The 18,373-nt window shown below is 33.3% G+C and overlaps 1 protein-coding gene across 3 annotated transcripts in view; it reads left to right on the top strand.

Moving 5' to 3' along the window:
- The window catches only part of SCN7A (sodium voltage-gated channel alpha subunit 7), an 80,654-nt gene that overhangs the window by 20,569 nt on the left and 41,712 nt on the right, over positions 1–18,373 (top strand). For all 3 annotated transcript variants that reach the window (XM_002923800.4, XM_019804424.2, XM_034654678.1), the window contains exons 3-9: positions 1,812–1,924; positions 2,275–2,364; positions 3,831–3,959; positions 5,373–5,464; positions 12,183–12,389; positions 15,137–15,206; positions 16,936–17,077. In XM_002923800.4, coding sequence (XP_002923846.2) covers positions 1,812–1,924; positions 2,275–2,364; positions 3,831–3,959; positions 5,373–5,464; positions 12,183–12,389; positions 15,137–15,206; positions 16,936–17,077 — 843 coding nt within the window. The remainder of the gene's footprint in view (positions 1–1,811; positions 1,925–2,274; positions 2,365–3,830; positions 3,960–5,372; positions 5,465–12,182; positions 12,390–15,136; positions 15,207–16,935; positions 17,078–18,373) is intronic.

Raw genomic sequence — 18,373 nt, 5'->3', positions numbered from 1 at the left:
TTTTGCTATGATTAAGTACTGGCAGTTGACTTAACATAATAACCTTAGACATAACTCTTATCTGGCAGAGTTCTGAGTTCTTTGTAGTGTATACAGATATGGTAGGCAAATCTAAGTTTGTTACTGAAGACAAAACCAAGGATTTTGAAAAATAAAACAAGCCAAAGATTCTAAGGATAGTTTGTATAAAAAGTATTATTAGTAATGATGATACAAAGTATTAAAAATGTGAATTATATTGAGTTTATTCTGTTAAGGGTGGCATACCAATAAATAATCCTAAAATTAAATAATTTCAGCACTTAAACATTAACTGGAAAATTGTTATGTCTGGAATTACTCATTCCTTCACAATAATATAAGCTAGTTGATTGCACATATATTACCTCTTTTTTTGAGATTGATTTATTTATTTCAGAGAGAGAGAGTGCAAGAGCATGAGGGGGAGGAGCAGTGAGAGTCTTAAGCAGACTCTATGCTGAGAGCAGAGCCTGACCCTGGGCTCAGTCTCACAACCCTGAGATCAGGACTTGAGCCCAAATCGAGTCAGATGTTTAACCAACTACACCACCCCAATGCCCCACACATATATTACCTCTTGTATGAAGTTTGAGATTGTTCTGGAAAATAACAGAAAGCACATTTAAAAAAATCAGATTGGGGGGCCCTCTTATTTTGTCTTTGCATTTGAAATGGGAAGAGAGAAAATAACTACACTACATGCCAAAATATCCACAGACTGTAAACTGGAAAAGTGTTTTTTTGAAAATTATAACACAGTTGGTTTCCATTTAGAACATGTATTCATAAAATATCAGTGGATATATATTTGTCTTCACTAATATAATTATATATATAGACACAAATATAAATGCCAATATACAGTCACCATAGATATCTCTAATATGTAATTATATATCACATATAATACTTAAGTATATAATAGATTATATTTATATACATCATTATATCATATTACCTTTTATACTATATATGACATACTATGTTATATTATAATGAGCATAATATCATTATGTATAATGTATTTTTACTCACACCATCATAAATGAATTTTCCAAATGGATATGTATATACAGTAAAAGTGTATATGTGATATATATGCACACACACAAAGGCACACACATAGGTAGACACTTTCACCATGTGTATCTATAATGTAATATAGATACACACATATACATATACATATATAATTCATTTTCAGGATAATTCTGATCTTTCATTATTTTGGGATTTAATGCTTCTATATCCCAATATATTAGTTTTACATAATGTAACTTTCTGTTTTAGGTATGTTTATGCCAACAGTAACATACAAGTGGGATTTTATACCATAGATAATTACTAATGATTGATAAAATATCTTAGTGAATTGGGTCATTTTTACTATTGTAATCCCATGTCTTATTTGCTTTGAAATAAAATTAACCTTTTTTATATTCATTAAATTTGGGTTTCTTTAAATGCATCTTCATGAGCCATTAGGATATAGATTTCTTCCTATTACATTAGTTCTGCAGGAAGACTTGAGGATTGGAGTGTGGCAAATGGCTTTGTTAGGCAAAACACTGGCCAAAAAAAAAAAAAAAAGTGGAGATAATCTTAAATATCAATGAAAATGTTTAAAAGAAGAAGTCTTTCTATTTGATTTAGTCTGTAAAATAATATCAATATATAAGAAAGTCTGTTAGAATTCACAACTGAAATGATCATTGGCAATATGTTGCATAATGGATGAGATTATAGTTCCTAGTTGTAATTTTACTTGATATTCTTTTTTCATTTTACAGACTTTCATGGTATTAAATAAAAGCAGAACAATCTTCAGATTCAATGCCACGTGGTGTACATTTTCTCCTTTCAATCCAATTAGAAGAACAACTATTAAGATTTTGGTACATCCATATCCTTTTCTATTGGCTTTAGACTGTACTAATATCAAATGCAACTATTCTACTCAAATATTGCTGCAGTCTTTCCTCCTTTGAATTGATATCTCATTTTAGGTCATATTGGAGTCTGGATTATAACTGCACCAAGTGTTCCATATTTGAAAATACATTTAAAATTTACTTTCTAGCACACACAACAGTAGTAAATCTTAACGAATCTTAATCCTCATTTTTCAATATGAATAGTATTCTTTTTGACATTTAAAAAGCTATTTTATCTCATGTGTATACATATAAACATGTTATAGAAACATGTATTTCCAATATTATTTTTATACATTATTCCTTGACCATAACCTACCTTTTTCCGACTATTCATTTTAATTAGCGTCCTGATTGACTGCATATTTATGTCCCTGACTGAGATGCCGAAATGGGGCCCAGCATTACAGTAAGTCATATAATTTTATTATACATTATCTCACATATGATTGCATCTTAACATATTGCATTATAGAACATTTTATACTACATATTTAACATTTTACAATTTACTATTTATATTTAATATATAATATTCATTATAAAATAGACTCATTGTGCATAATATACGTATAGCACAACTAATGAATTTTCAAAGTAAAAACAAATACATTTATCATTTAATAAATTTAAATGTTTTTCTGCCCTTTCATTATTTTTTTTTAAGATTTTTATTTATTTATTTGACAGAGAGGGAGACAGCTAGAGAGGGAACACAAGCAGAAGGAGTGGGAGAGGAAGAAGCAGACTCCCTGCTGAGCAGGGAGCTGGATCCCAGGACCCTGGGATCATGATCCGAGCCAAAGGCAGAGGCTTAACCACTGAGCCACCCAGGCGCCCCCGCCCTTTCATTATTCTTAGTTGAACTTTAAATGCTATTTCCCAACATGTTAAGTCAACATGATATAAATGTTTGACTATTTAGCTATATGTTTATATCTGTCATACAAATGAGGCTTTATCATAAAGTTAATTAATAATGATTAATATATTATTTCAGTACCTCGGATTTTTTTTACTATTGCAATTCCATACCTGCTTTGCTTTAAAGTCAAATAACATTTATTCCTTTTCATTCTAAGAAAGTTATTTCTATTGCTTCCTTTCTGTTCTATTTCTCTTCTCTTTCTTGAGGGATGTGGATAGTTTGGCTTGCATTAGACAACAATGATAGAAACGCCCATTAAAATTTGTAGAGAAGAAGCCTTTCTTTTCTTTTTTTTAAAATTTTATTTATTTATTCGAGAGAGAGGGTGAGCATGAGCAGGGGTTAGGGGCAGAGGGAAGGGAAGAAGTAGACTCCCCACTGAGCAGGGAGCCCGATATGGGGCTCCATCCCCAGGACCTAAGCCAAAGGCAAACCCTTAACTGACTAAGCCATCCAACCACTCCGAGAAGTCTTTCTCAATGCTACCTCTTAAGCTTTAATTCTATTCTTAAAACTAGTTAATTTTGGAAGGTAAATATAAAATTAATTCACCACAAAAATTCTTATATGTGCACACAATAAAATTAGTTCTTTCATACTCTTGAAATTCAGTTAATTATTGTGTGATTTCCAATGTGGAATAAATTTGATATTTTATATTTTCAGTATTTACCAAAATATATGTAAACACTATAATTCTAGCTAGGGCTTGTTGAAAAAAACTGATAGTCAAATTTTATGGTTAATGCTATAAGATCTAGCCTACCCTAAAAGCTAACTAAAGCCCTACCTTATGGTTCAAGGAGCATAGACTTTTTGTTGTCTAGTTGGTTGGTGGATTGGTTGGTTGGTTGGTTGGTTGCCAAATGGTTACCAAAGGCATATTATTTTGGAGCTGACAATGCATTATCCTCACTTTTAACATTTATATGAAAAATTTTCTGCAGGAATACTTTGCTTGGAATTTACACATTTGAAATACTTATAAAACTCATTGCAAGAGGCATCTGGGTAGAACCTTTTTATTTCTTTGGTGATCCATGGAACTGGCTTGATTTTGGTGTAACTTTGTTTGAGTGAGTATTTCTTCAAATTGCAAACAGCTTAATACCTTGCTAAGTTAATACTTTTCATAAAGAAACATCAAGATTTACAAAGTTTTCTGCTTGCAAAAATTCTGTGAACAAAAAATATTTCATAAATCATAACCATAATGACTCTCAGGCAGCTCCAACTGAACCAGCTCTAAGAATATGCAATAAAAATGAAAGGAATGGGATATTATCTGTTTTCTATCTGAAGCAAAACAACAGAGGTTGAATTTTAGAATTTTAAGTGGTTATTTTCAGTGCACAGAAAATCTCTTGGAGACTTACAAGATCCTAACATGTTAGATCTTGTCTCCAACCTACATTTTATTTAACTACATTGCTTAAGACCAGTAAACACTAGATATCAGAGTAAAATATCTTAAACACATACACACACACATTTTTGAGATTGTTACATTAAATTCTAATGACTTACGTATTTTTTTTCAATGCTTCTATTTAGTGTACTCTGTTTTATGGCTGGGGAAATGATCACTGGCACCAAACTCCTGTTAAAATAATTAAAAATGATATTCCATTTTTAGGTTTGCGGTTGATTTTTTAAAACAACACATAGCCTTCATAAAGCACATAATCAGTGTCTACCACGTTGTAGGCAATAAAAAATAGTAGCTAATACCATTGAAATTATTATCGCTACTACTTTGATTACTACCATTATTTTGCTGTTGCCGTTGCTGGTAGCTAATACTTGGCTAACACAGCTACTACTTAGTCCCATGTGCCAGGTGCTAAACTATGCACTTTACATGTATGAGCTTGTTTAATCCCCACAAACAGCCTCAGATTTAGGAAGTATTATTATCCCCACTTTAATTTTGAAGAAACTGAGGCAAGAAGGAATCAGTAATTTTTCCATGTCACTTGGCTAGTAACTTGGGAGCCTGGATTTCTACACAAGCACTCTGGCTACACTCTGTGCCCTTAGCCACTATACACCCTGCCTTCTGCTATCATCACCGTCATCACCACCATCATGAGAATCCTTTCATGATCATCATCAGAAGTTTAAGTGCTTAAGTCTCATTACTTAAAAAACTATGGATTTTTCCTATTTTTAACTACCTCTTCAATGATTAGATAACAAAAGATTTATGAACATAATATAGGGTTTTTGGTATGAAATTATGATTAATCACAGTGTCAAGTCCTTATAAACTGTCATAATTTGTGGATTAATATTTACCTGGCTACCTTGCACTGTAACAATCTTTGTCTTCTAATCAATAAGGCAACTATTTGCAAAATGGAACAATGAGAGCAAGGGAAATGTTTGGATATGTGGTTTTAAAAATAAGTTTTAAATAGTATAAAAAGTCAGTGATAAGCAGCATGGACTCACTATGACTTCTAAATAACTCTGATTTAATTCCACAGGCACATAGCAAGATACTTAATTCTAAACTCCATTACAATATTTATAATTTCAAGAAATTTGAGAATTTTGAAAATTATTCCCCTAAACCAAGGTAAGAAATGGCATTTAGTTCTTGTGTTCATTTTGATTTACATACTCTCTTGCATTCTTTTGAACTCCCTCGTAATTGCTTGGAGAAATACTAAATTGAACAGTGTTTCATCTTTGAAGTCAGTGAATTATCTGATCTATAAGTTTATTTCAGTCACTCCAGGAAAGCCAAAAAAATCACATTTGACTGTTATTTATTTAAGATGGGTTCAATACTTAATGATAAAATATAGAGATTAATCAAAATATATTATTTTCTTTTTTCTTATTTATTTATCCTTGCATCTTAAATATGAACTTATGAAATTGTCCCTAGACTTCTGAAAGAGATAACAATCTAGACAGATATCTAATCTGCCTTCTTTTCCTCACTGCATCTAAAAACCAGTTGAAATGAACAAAGTAATATAAAATAAGATAAATTCCATTTTGCTCTGAGTGCTTGGATAGGGTGCATTCCACACACCACAGAGCTCAAGGAGGTTCTGCTAAATAAGGTAGAGTTGTGACCACATGGATAGAAGATGCCGAGGTTGATTTACAGTTCCCATTCCTGAAGATATCCTAGAGAAGCCCACCAATACCTTCTAATTTGTGTTAAGAATGAATGAAAACAATCATACATGAAACGACTCTTCTCAGTGTTTTGGCTGCTGAGTCAGGAGTATGAAATAGGTGAACCAATAGACCCAGAGGCAAGGGTGATAATACCAAAAATGAGATCTACAGACAATTTCTGTTCACTCGAACACCATGAAGAAGGTTAGATATATGCATACTTTGTACTTGGAGTCCAGCCTGGACACAACAGTAAAAAGACTAGAGAGTGTCATGATGTATGTCACATAGCCCTGTGGATATATTAAAACACTGAATTGTACACGTTAAATGTGTGAATTGTACGATTTATGAATTATAGCTCAATAAAGCCATTTAACAAAAATGGTCTGTGCATGGCAGCTTCACCAAACCCAGTGAAGAAAGTGGCAGTGAGAGATGTGGTGATAGGAATTCTCACAGTTCTACCTCCCTTACTACTCTCCACAAATTACTAGAACATAAAATTGCATCATCTGCGTCTTCATCTTAGGCTCAGAGGTAAAGATTAGAGAACGAATCAGGTGTATCCAAAAAGAGGAACATGTCTTAGTGGAGTTGGAAACACACAGGCTAATAGAAATTGCTCTTTTTTCAAGGAAGAAAATAATCAAGGTACATACCAGCAATATAGAGCATGTGAAAGTATTTTTGCAGTACCAAAAGGGAAACGTACTATTTAAGAAAGTGAAAATAATCCTCTTTTTTTCTTTAAAACATATGTCCTAAGGAATAGGGGTAAGCATAAGAAGTCATCTTTTTTGTAGTGCCTTCAAGATTTTATTTATGTATTTTTGTCCTTATGTATTTAAGAGAGAGCACGAGTGCGGGGAGGAGCAGAGGGGGAGAGAATCTCAAGGAGACTGTACACTGAGCTCCACATAGGGCTTGATCCCATGACCTGAGGTCATGACCGTAAGATCATGACCTGAGCAGAAACCAAGAGTCCATGCTTACCTGACTAAGCCACCGAGGTGCCCCTTTGTAGTGCCTTCAGAAGAAAACCTAGACTCAAGTGAAAGATGAAAATGACATAATAAAATAGACAAAAACACCTATCAGACAAAAAAGTGATAAAAATTATAATACCTGGGGCACCTGGATGGCACAGTCATTTAAGTGTCCAACTCTTGGTTTTGGTTCAGGTCATGATCTGAGGATCATGGGCTCTGCGCTCAGTGGGGAGTCTATTTGAGATTCTCTTTTTCTGCCTCATGCTCTCTCTCTCTAAAATAAAAAAATAAATCTTTTAAAAAATTATAATACCCTTGGTGAATATTTGCTAGTAATACAAGCATTACAATATGGTATTATCTGTACAGTATTATGGTATAGTAAAATAAAACCACTTGTGTAAAGAAAAACTAGGGAAATTCTATATTAATACAATAGAACCAAAAATGGAAGGGTTAATGAAAAAGAGAAAATGAAGTTCCATCTTATGGATAGTTGGTGACCCTAAAAAAGAGATCAGAATAAATGTAAAAGACAAATTATTCAAAAATACACTAGAAAATTTTTTAAAAAATTTTTAGCTTGAGATTTTTGTCACAAATGGAAAAGTTTCATTTTATAGTAGACAAAAAAACTAAAAGATATACTTAGACATATTATAACATTTTTTAAAGTTTAAACTTTTAAAAAATAAAAGTATTATAAAAATCCTATAAGCAAAAAAGCAATGAAAATTTGCCTAAGGAAAGGTTATTTTTAGACCTCTTGATAATATTGAACGTGAATAGGCAGTGGAGTTTCAGAGCTTGGAGGAGGTGTAGGCAGGGAGGTTATTACAACAATATTCTATACCTGTCTGTCATCCATATGTGATGTTGATAGGAAGATATTCTCAGCCATGCAAGAGTTCTGAAATTTTGTATATGTACCTTTCCTGAATAACTGGTATGAAGACAAAATTTCAACAATGGGAAGATTTAATACCAGAAGCAATCACAGTGAACTCTGAAATCATTTCAACACAGAATGAATTCCAAATTGCTGTTGTTAGTGGTATAAAAACAGAATGCAAATATTATAAATCCGAAGTAATAACAGACATTCCTGAGCTAGAAGCATATTTTGTGTTCCAGAAAACTTTGAAATAGATGCCGAAATTATAAAAATCTAGTGATTTTTAACATTAAAATCTAAATTAGTTTGGATGCATTCTCAGCATCCACCCGCCTGCATCCTTTTATTATTATTATTATTTTTTAATGATTTTTTATTATATTATGTTAGTCACCATACAGTACATCCCCGGTTTCCGATGTAAAGTTCGATGATTCATTAGTTGTGTATAACACCCAGTGCACCGCGCAATACGCCCCTCCTTACCCGCCTGCATTCTTGCATGCCAACTACTAGCTCTAGTTGGGGAGCAGCTACTCCTGTAAATCGGGAGTATTCATCCTAGTCCCCTCTGCTCCCTTTGCGTGAATTTATGATTCCCCACAAGCCATTATAAGGATTTGAATGTTATCTGTCCTGTAAATCATGAAAAATAATATATAATGCCAAATACACAAATTGAACAATTATAACTAGGTCAGAAGTCCTAAAAAAAACTGAGCAGTGGGAATAGGAAATGTGAGAAAGTGAATATGATTATTTCCTTATCTTACATGCTGAGACTATAGTACATACAGTTTTATTTTTGATGTAGAGAGTACAATTTTGTTCAAATTAAGAACTTAAGTTTGATACAGTTCCTCAAAATAGGTATATTTTACCTTAAATACTAGAGGAAAAGGAAAAAAAGCAAAGTTTATTTTTTTTAAAGATTTTATTTATTTATTTGAGAGAGAGTGAGAGAGAGATCATGAGAGAGCAGGGTGGGGGGCAGAGGGAGAAGCAGACTACCTGCTGAGCAGGGAGCCCGATGTGGAACTTGATCCTGGGACTTGATCCCGAGACTCCAGGATCATAACCTGAGCTGAAGGCAGACGCTTAACTGACTGAGGAACCCAGGTGCCCCAGTAAAGTTTACTTTTAAAAGATGGGACACATAAAGGGAATATATAAATCAAAAAACAAAATGGTAAAATCTTATCCAAAAGTTAAGGCAATTTATGAAAATAAATACAATTGGATTAAATTTTTCTGTCAAGATGTAGAGATTTTAATATTAAATCTTAAGTAAATCAAACTCCACAAAGGATATACCTAAACTAAAACAAAATGGAAGTTTAAAAATAAAAAGAAGGGGAAAGTTATACTAGGAAATCCAAATCCAAATTGGCATATGGTTCAGACCTTTGAATGGTAGATAGCAGTGAATGGTGTATAACAATGAAAATTAGTAATAAATTTGCTTTTGTAAGATTTGATGATGACTTTTTTTTTTTTAACCTTCAAACAAAATGTTACCACAAAAAGCTGCACAAGAAGCTTGGTTATGTATATATGCAACACACACACTTTCGCATACATATATTCTTAATTAAGAATTGCTATTCTTAAAAATAATTCTAATAGTGGTAGCGGGGGAGGGGGGCTCAGTCGGTTAAATGTCCAACGCTTGATTTCAGCTTAGGTCATGATCTCAGGGTCCTGAGATTGAACCCAGCATGCATCTGGCTCTGCACTCAGCAGGGAGTCTGCTTGAGAGTTTCTCTCAACTCCCTGCCTTTCCCCACCAGCTCACACACACACTCTCTCTCTGTCTCTCAAATAAATAAATAAATCTTTAAAAATAATAATAATAATTCCAACTAAACAATATGAAAAAAATTTTCAGTAGAAAAAAATTTACAGAGGACTAAAACTAATATATCACTGTATGTTAATTATACTTCGATTAAAAAAAGTATACAAAGAACTCATGACAGTTGCCCAGTGAAAAGTACATATAAAATATACATATTTTGAAAGTTCATTATAATAATCACAGAAATTACATCAAAGTAAAGTGATCCCATTTTTCTTCTAATAAATTGGTAACGATGTTTTTTAAACATACCAATTTTATTGAAGGCTTGTCTATGAATTTCTTTGGTTTATACATTGGTTCAACATCTCTTAAAAACAAATTGAACAAAAACGTATTAATACTTACATATATTATGATACAGAAATTCTATTTCTAATGTAACGCTTTAAAAAAAGACTTGCATATAGCAAAATAAAATTAATAGTATAACTCCAAGTGGCAAAAATAAGCTATAAACAAGTATTTCCATATGATAGCAATTAAAATTATATATTTAATCTAGACATCACATTTCTTTAACCACAGGAATAACTTTATTTCAACCTTATCCTGATACACTCAAGAAATCCTCTAAGGAGGATTTCTCAGAAATCATCTGAGGAGGTCACTAAAAAACAGATTTTCAGGGCACCTGGGTGGCTCAATCAGTTAAACATCTGACTCTAGATCTCACCTCAGGTCTTGATCTCAGGGTTGTGAGTTTGGGCCCCACAAACTTAAAAACTTAAAAAAAACAGATTTCCAATTCTTACAATAATACATGAAACAGGTGTTACTAGCCACATTTTAAAGATAATAAAACAGAAACATAATAATATTGATACTATCACAGAGCTAATACCTTCTTATCCATTGTTAATCTGAACAGTTATTAAGATCCTAAATATAAACAGACCAACAAATAAGAAAAGAGCAAGGGAAAAAAGAGAAGGAAGAAGGGAGAAAGGAAGGAAACAAGGGTGGGAGGGAGGGAGGAAGGAAGGTTAATACTAGTTTTATCTATGAAGTACAATTACATTATTTTTGTTCTTCATTTCTTTTTTTACGTTTCCAGAATTGAGTTTAAAAAAAAATATTGAAGTGCAGTTGACACCCAATGTTACATTAATTTAAGGTGTGCAATATGGTGATTCTACAAGTCTTGTCTGTTATGCTGCGCTCACCACAAGTGTAGCTACCACTGTCAACATATCACGCTATTACGGTACCACTGACATATTCCCCATGCTGTACCTTTCATCCTGTGACTTATTCATTCCATAACTAGAAGCCTGTACCTCCCATTCCCCTTCACTCAATTTGTCTATGGCCCCCACCTCCTCCCCTCTGGCAACCACCAGTTTCTTTTCTGTATTTATGACTCTGTTTATGCTCTTTTTATTTGTTCATTTGGTTTATTTTTTAGATTCTACGTATAAGTGAAATCATATGGCATTTTCTTTCTCTTCTGACTTATTTCACTTAACACAATATACTCTAGATCCATCCATGTTGGCGCAAATGGCAAAATCTTGTTCTTTTTTATGACTGAATTATATCCCATTACATATGAAAATGACATCTCTTTATCCATTCATCTATCAGTGGACACTTAGGTTGCTTCCAATGCTGCAGCTAACATAGGGGTGTGTATATTTTTTTGGATTCGTGTTTTCTTTGGATAAATACATAGCAGTGTAATTAACGGATTTTATGGTAATTCTATTTTTAATTTTTTGAGGAACCTCTGTCCTATTTTCTACAGTGGCTGCTCCAATTTACATTCCCACCAACAATGCATGAGGGTTTCTTGAACAGGTTTTATTTAATAAATAGAAAAATGAGTTCCTTAAATAAAGTTAGCTTTACGGCTGAATTCTCAATTATTAAGTATTCTAATATAAATACAGCCTACAGATATCACAATTGTGTGTTATTCTCATTCTTAATTCAGATTTGCTCATGTTTTATTTAATCAGCTCCAAAAATTGAATTCTTAAAAAGTTAATGAAAGAATAGCATAGAATACTGCTATTTCAAACTGTTTCTTGTTTCAACATTTGCAACCTGTTTTGATTTATAACTCTACACTTAGGCTTATAAACAGTGGTGGTTGGTATGAAAAGCAGTAATCAAGAAAAAAGTCTTGTTCTTTATAGTAAAGAAAAACAAATAACTAATTTTAAAATTTGTGCCTGAATTATTGTAACAGATGTAATAAGCTAGTAATAATATAGGAACCTTTAAGTTTGGACTTGTATTTATTTTATTTTTTACTCATTTTATTTGTTAGATCTAGATAATGGATGATTTAGATTATGAAACACTAAGTTGTTGATTTCAGGGGAGTATTTATTTGCCATGGAGGAATTGTGCTAACGGCTGTTTTACTAAGGTATTTTACTTTATCACAAACAAACCTTTCTCTCTTTAGGTCTGAAGTCTTTTGCAGGGATCCTCATCCATTGCTTGAAGAAACTCACTGGTGTCATTTCCCTAACTCTGTTTTTTCTGAGTGTATTTTCTCTAATTGGGATGGGGCTCTTCATGGGCAACCTGAAGCATAAGTGTTTGCGATGGCCCCAAGAAAATGAAACTGCCACCCTGCACAACAGAACTGGAAATCCATATTATATTCGAGGTAAGACTCACCTGCCATCCATGTCGAAAAAGTTAAAATTTTTCTTAGCGACCAAGCAGCCTTCACACAAGTGTTGAACACTCAACTTCAGAACGAACTTCTTGTAAATGCCGTACCTATGCTCAAGTACACGTATCCCCTGCTTTTTGAAAGTTCACGTGTTGCCACTTAGCTTTTACCAAAGACCTACAGGAGTACCTGTTTTTGCTAACCAAAGGAAATCTGAAGATGATTTTCACTTTTATGAAAAAGGCTAAGAGTAAAAATCGCATTCAGCATTTGTTTGAAGCAAGCAATTATAAAGGTAGTGAGCATCCCCGCCGGGAGAGTGGCACCACCAAAACTCCTTCCCCTGGACCCACACTCAGCCTCTCAGCATCAAGCTGAATTGTGTCTCTGAGCACCTATGCTTTATCTCAGTTTATTTTGTGCATCTGTTAGCAAGATGTGTCCTAACATATCAGAAAAGCAGAGGAGAGGTTATGTTTGGGACTTGGGAATGCCCACAGGTTTTTCCCCATCAACTAATGGCAATTGCTTTTTGCTTTACATCATTTGCGTTCACAAAAGGTTTCATTAGGAATGCTCTACTCTTGGATAGTGGGGGAAACCTGTGCTGATTTGGATTGGTTTCATTTATCAGAATTGCAAAGTTCCAATCTTCAGACAGTTCGGTGAGGGAGACCTAAGTTTGAAATTGCTAAGTTTTGCAAATTTTATCCTCTAAAAAATAAATAAATATGACCAAAGTCTTAGTTGCAGTTTCATCAAAGTAGAATCCTCCTAACATTATCTTTCTTCAATAAAATTGTTTATTTAAAATATAAATTTGACTTTACTCATTAGATATTTTTAAATGACCTTATAAATAAAAAATAACTACATCAATGAAATTCTTACTGTTGTTGGAATTTAGTTACTGCTAAATATTTGAATGTTTTGGGTTATCCTTTGGTAAATAATAAACATACTTTAGGCAAATAGTAGTAATGCCAGAATAAGTATTGTTTAGCTCCTATATATAAGTAACACACATGCCTGATCACACATCTTCACCATAATCCTTCAGAGAAGCGAATGACCCCTGTTGCAAACAGGAAAATGGAAGTTCAGAGAAGTTCAGTGAATGTTCTAGAACATTGTAACTACTCAGTGATAAAACTAGGATTCTAATCATGCTCAATCTGGCTTTCAAATCCATTCCTTTTCCACAAGGCTATATTCTCTTATTGGATTTTTCTCTCATATTAAAATTATCAGGTTCTTCTGACAGTATTTAGAAAAAATATAAAAGCATATTTTTAAAGTAAAAAATAGATTGTTGATCAATCTTATGTAGTCCTCCTACATTAATTTTATTTGTACTTGAATATAATAAGTTCCAAAACAAATCTTAATGAATTTTACTCTGTAGTTTACCCCATAGTATCATTATGATGCAAATAATACAAAATTATTGGTATATGAGTATGTGAAATGTTTCCTTATTATATGTGTCTAGTTCATGGTCTTGATTCTAGTGGTGAGGGAAACAGGAAATGGGTGTTACATCTTGGATTCCAATTGAAATACTCTTTGGTTTCTTTGGTTATAACTAAAATATACAAATTATATAAAAAATAAACAATTTTTACTACTTCACTGGTTATTGCTAAACAAAGTCGAGGTTCTTTTCATCTTAGGTAAAGCGTAATTTATATTGTAAAGAAATCACTTTTTAAAGATTACCACTTTAAAATTTGTCCAATTCTAGTCATTCCATTTCCTTTAAAAACGTGTTAGGACTTGCTGTAAATATTACATGTGTAAAATGTTATTTAACTTAATTGCCATGTCAAAGTCCTTGTATATAGAAGAGTATTTGGGACTACCCTCTTCTACTAATGTCAAATTTCATTTGGCTTTTGACTGCCATTTAAAAGGTTTAATCAATGGTTCCTAACTATGATTTAAAACTTCTTCTAAAATTATTTTAGGTAACAAGTTAAAGTGACATGCATACATATGTACATACATATGTATATATATATACAATTTTGTACATATAGACATGCAGTCAAGACTGATCTCATGTGTTGGATCTCTGTGATTTAAGTTCCGAACCTAAAATCAGTGCTCCTAAGCATGCATGTTCCCAACCCTGGTAGCTCATATCTATAAATATACAATTTACATTTTGAATTACAGCAGATAAGCGTACCTAAATAAATTCTACGGGCTATGATTCAGATTCGTTGGGATTGTGGTTGGAATTAGGTGACATCCGGGTGAGTAACTGGGTCTGGATGCTCAATGTAGAAAAATAAGCTTCAAAATGAGAAGAGAATGACATTTAAACCCAGAGACAGAAATACGGTCTTCTGTTAAGGAAGAACATTAGGAATAAACCCTGGAAGAAAAGGTCCTCAACTTTCAAATACTTTAGTCTTGGGAATTTTTCCTTCATGGTTCTGGTTATACCTGACTGCTTAAAATTCATTTCTCAGAACTCTAATTTTGAAAGTGATTCTCCTTGTTATGCTGGGCTTGTCACTTTTGGGGCAATGAAATAAGTGAATTGCCAGATATCTTTTGGCCTGTGCATCACATGCTAGGACAATTTTGTAGATGAAAAAGGGTGGGTTATCTGTGCCTTCCTTTTCACTATCGAGAGGTATGTTCATCTTCTAGGCAGATCTAAATGGATATCAGATATGCTCTTCACTTGACATTAGATAACAGAATAGAATTTCTTTCCTATTTTTCAGAAACAGAAAACTTTTATTATTTGGAAGGAGAAAGATATGCTCTCCTCTGTGGCAACAGAACAGATGCTGGGTAAGTGGTGTTAATGTTCTTGTTTCAAGTCAGTATCATGGATTCAGAGTATTTACTGAATGATTATTGCTTTGGCTGATGGTTCTGATTTAATCACATTATCTCATTTTATCATTAAAACCGTGCCGAGAAGTATACAACATGGAATGCTATTACCCTGATTTTAGAGGAAAAAGCAATAAACAGACCACTTAAATGATTTATTCAAGGTCAAGAAGTTAGTAAATGGCAAGGCTGGGATTTAAATAAGGATCTCATTTTTTGTTTTCTGTGTATCTCAGAGCTAGTGGGAATTATCAAGAAAGATGACAAAATCTTTTCTTGGGCCAGAAGCCTTTGAAGAGAAGAAACAGGAGAGATACGCTGTTATTTCACTTGTTTTATGGCTTATATATCTTTTATGACTATAATTTACATGAATAAAAAGTTTATTGCTCTTAAAAAGTAGTTCTTATAAATAATTCTTCAGTGACATGACAAAACTCTCAAGTCTTACTGTCCTATAATTTCAAATGAAGAGAAAAGAAAGTAGAAATACAGTGCTGCTCAGCAGTCCTAGCACTCCCGTAATTCCTTATGTTCCTTTCCTCAGCTGGAAATAACTTGGTGCCCAGCTATAGGCTCAGCTCTGGGGCCCAGATTAATGAAAGTCATATGGGGGTAGAGAAGCATGAGTTATGTAGTTTATATATTCACGTGATTTAGACATTTTATCACTTTTCAACGCTTCCCAGCTACTGCTGGGCTTCCATTCTATTCTCAAGTCCATATTGTGAACCCATCTCATTGTGTCTGCCACATCACACTCCAGCTACCCTTTTCATGGACATCCCAAACTCATATATGACCTGAAATGCTTGTTGAAATCATCTGGTCACAGATAATCAGAATCACAGTGATATATTTCAAGATCAGACAAGAAAGTCATGCAGTGTTTCACCTGTAGCCATCATACCTTGCTGCATGGTAAACTATCCCAAAAGTTAGTGCCTTCAAATACATTTGAAATGTATTTGTTCCGATTCTGAGAGACAGCAACTTTGCAAGCCTTGATGCACAATTACATTTTCAATCTCTCTTTGCGTCACATTTGTTAACTATTAACAAAAGTCCAAAACGAATCACATGGCCAAAGCCAGAATAAAGTGGGAGGAAGCTACACAAGGGTGTGGATAGAGGGAAGCATGATTTAGTTGGCCACCACTGTAATAACCAGTCACAATACTTAAGCCCCCAGAAGATAAAAGTATGATGACTCGATAAAGGAAATGAGATAAATCTCTAATCTGATCTTTCTACCAACGTTCAAGTACTGCCTTAAATTATCAATGTGCTAAGTGTTTTCTCACCTTAAATAATGGGATCCAAGGGCTTGAGGTGAGAGCATTTGAAAATTAAACCCTCAACGACTGCAGCTTTGTTTTATGACTGTTATTTCCCATCACGTATGCTTTCGCTTTGATACTGGGTAGCAAAGAAATCTTTAGCAAGGCTTGGCAAAAAACCATTTTTGAGGCCGTTTTTCCTTTTAGATTAATTAACACTATTCACTCACATTAACTTAAAATCTACGTCATTGGCTGCTTTTTCACTGGGCTTTGTTTAGACTATCCCCTGTGGAAGAAAGGGCTCTTTATTATTCATGGGTGGACATTCTCTATTTATGATTCGGCCATAATCTGAAAGTCACTTAAGTGTAAGCAGTTTCTCTTTTCTTTGTTTTCTTTAGTCAGTGTCCTGAAGGATATGTGTGTGTGAAAGCTGACACAAATCCTGATTACGGCTTCACGAATTTTGACACTTTTGGCTGGGCCTTACTTGCCCTGTTTCGGTTAATGACGCAGGATTACCCTGAAGCACTTTATCATCAGGTAAGAACAGAGAGAACCTGCATGCACATAAAAACGGTGCCATGCCCCTCCCTTCTCAAATAATGGTCAAATGTACCATGGTTTATTAAATTTCTATGGGGAGAAGAATTTGAGGACAGAAGAAAAAAGAATCAGAATTACTGAATGTCAAATGCTATGCTAACACCAAGCCCAAGTCTGTGCCCCTATGTATATCTCATCTAATCTTTGAAACAATCCTGCAAAACATATATATATATATATATATGTGTATATATATATATATATATATATATATGTGTATATATATATATATATGCTTTTTATGTGAAGACACTAAGAGCGGTTGGGTAACCTCTCCAAAGTTACAACACATGTATCTTCTAGAGATCACTGCCCTGCTCCATGATATCACACATTTGGTATTAACTAAGTAAAAACATTGGTAAGTACTTATTCTTTAGTCAAAAAATTTGAACCTATGAGATTACCATGTATTAAGGAATTGTTTATTTAAGGCTTACAATGTGTATTTCACTGCAATTCTTCTATTTCTTCTCATTTCCCTTTAATATTTCATCATGCTCTGATTATAACAGAAAGCTTGCCGTTATGAGACTTGAAATTCAAATTCTGAGAGTCTCTCTTCATAACTGATGATTTATGTGCCATAGTTTCTCAGAAAGATATCATATACTTTGGAATGGTGATTTAATTTTTCTAGAAGTTTCATCACAGTGGAATATGCGATGTTGATTTAGCAGCATAGTTAATATCAAAGTATATTAGATAAATTAAATTACTTTAAATTTACAAAGTATGTACAGTTGAAGGAGAACACTCTTTCTTTTTTTTTAAACATGTACATACACCCCATATTTTTTTATGATTGGATAGATAAATTATGGGATGTGTGTGTTTGTGTGTGTGTGTGTGTGTGTGTGTGTGTAATGACCCATACAGGCCATTAATAAAGATAGGACTTTTAGCACAAAGTTTCATGTTATGTTATTAAATGAAAATCAAGTAAACTAAACAGACATGTGATACAATTATATTTCTTATGAAAGAAATACATGAAAATATTAAAATGACTTTTTAAAATGCAAGCTATATTTTTCTAATTTTGTAAGGCAATTATTTATTTATATTGTTATTTTCCAAACTGACAAATATCAGTGCCTCCTCCACAACACTAGGGACTTCTTATTTCTGAAATAATCTTATGTTATCTTACTTCTAAAAATCCTTCAGAGGTTTCTTACGGGATAAAGTTCAAAGTCCAAATGCATCGTCTATAGTGCCCTTTAAGATCCA

This window comes from Ailuropoda melanoleuca, chromosome 2 (genome assembly GCF_002007445.2).
Source record: "Ailuropoda melanoleuca isolate Jingjing chromosome 2, ASM200744v2, whole genome shotgun sequence".
Taxonomy (NCBI): domain Eukaryota; kingdom Metazoa; phylum Chordata; class Mammalia; order Carnivora; family Ursidae; genus Ailuropoda; species Ailuropoda melanoleuca.
The sequence above is the reverse complement of the archived record's forward strand: the minus strand, read 5'-3'. Positions and strand labels throughout refer to the sequence as shown.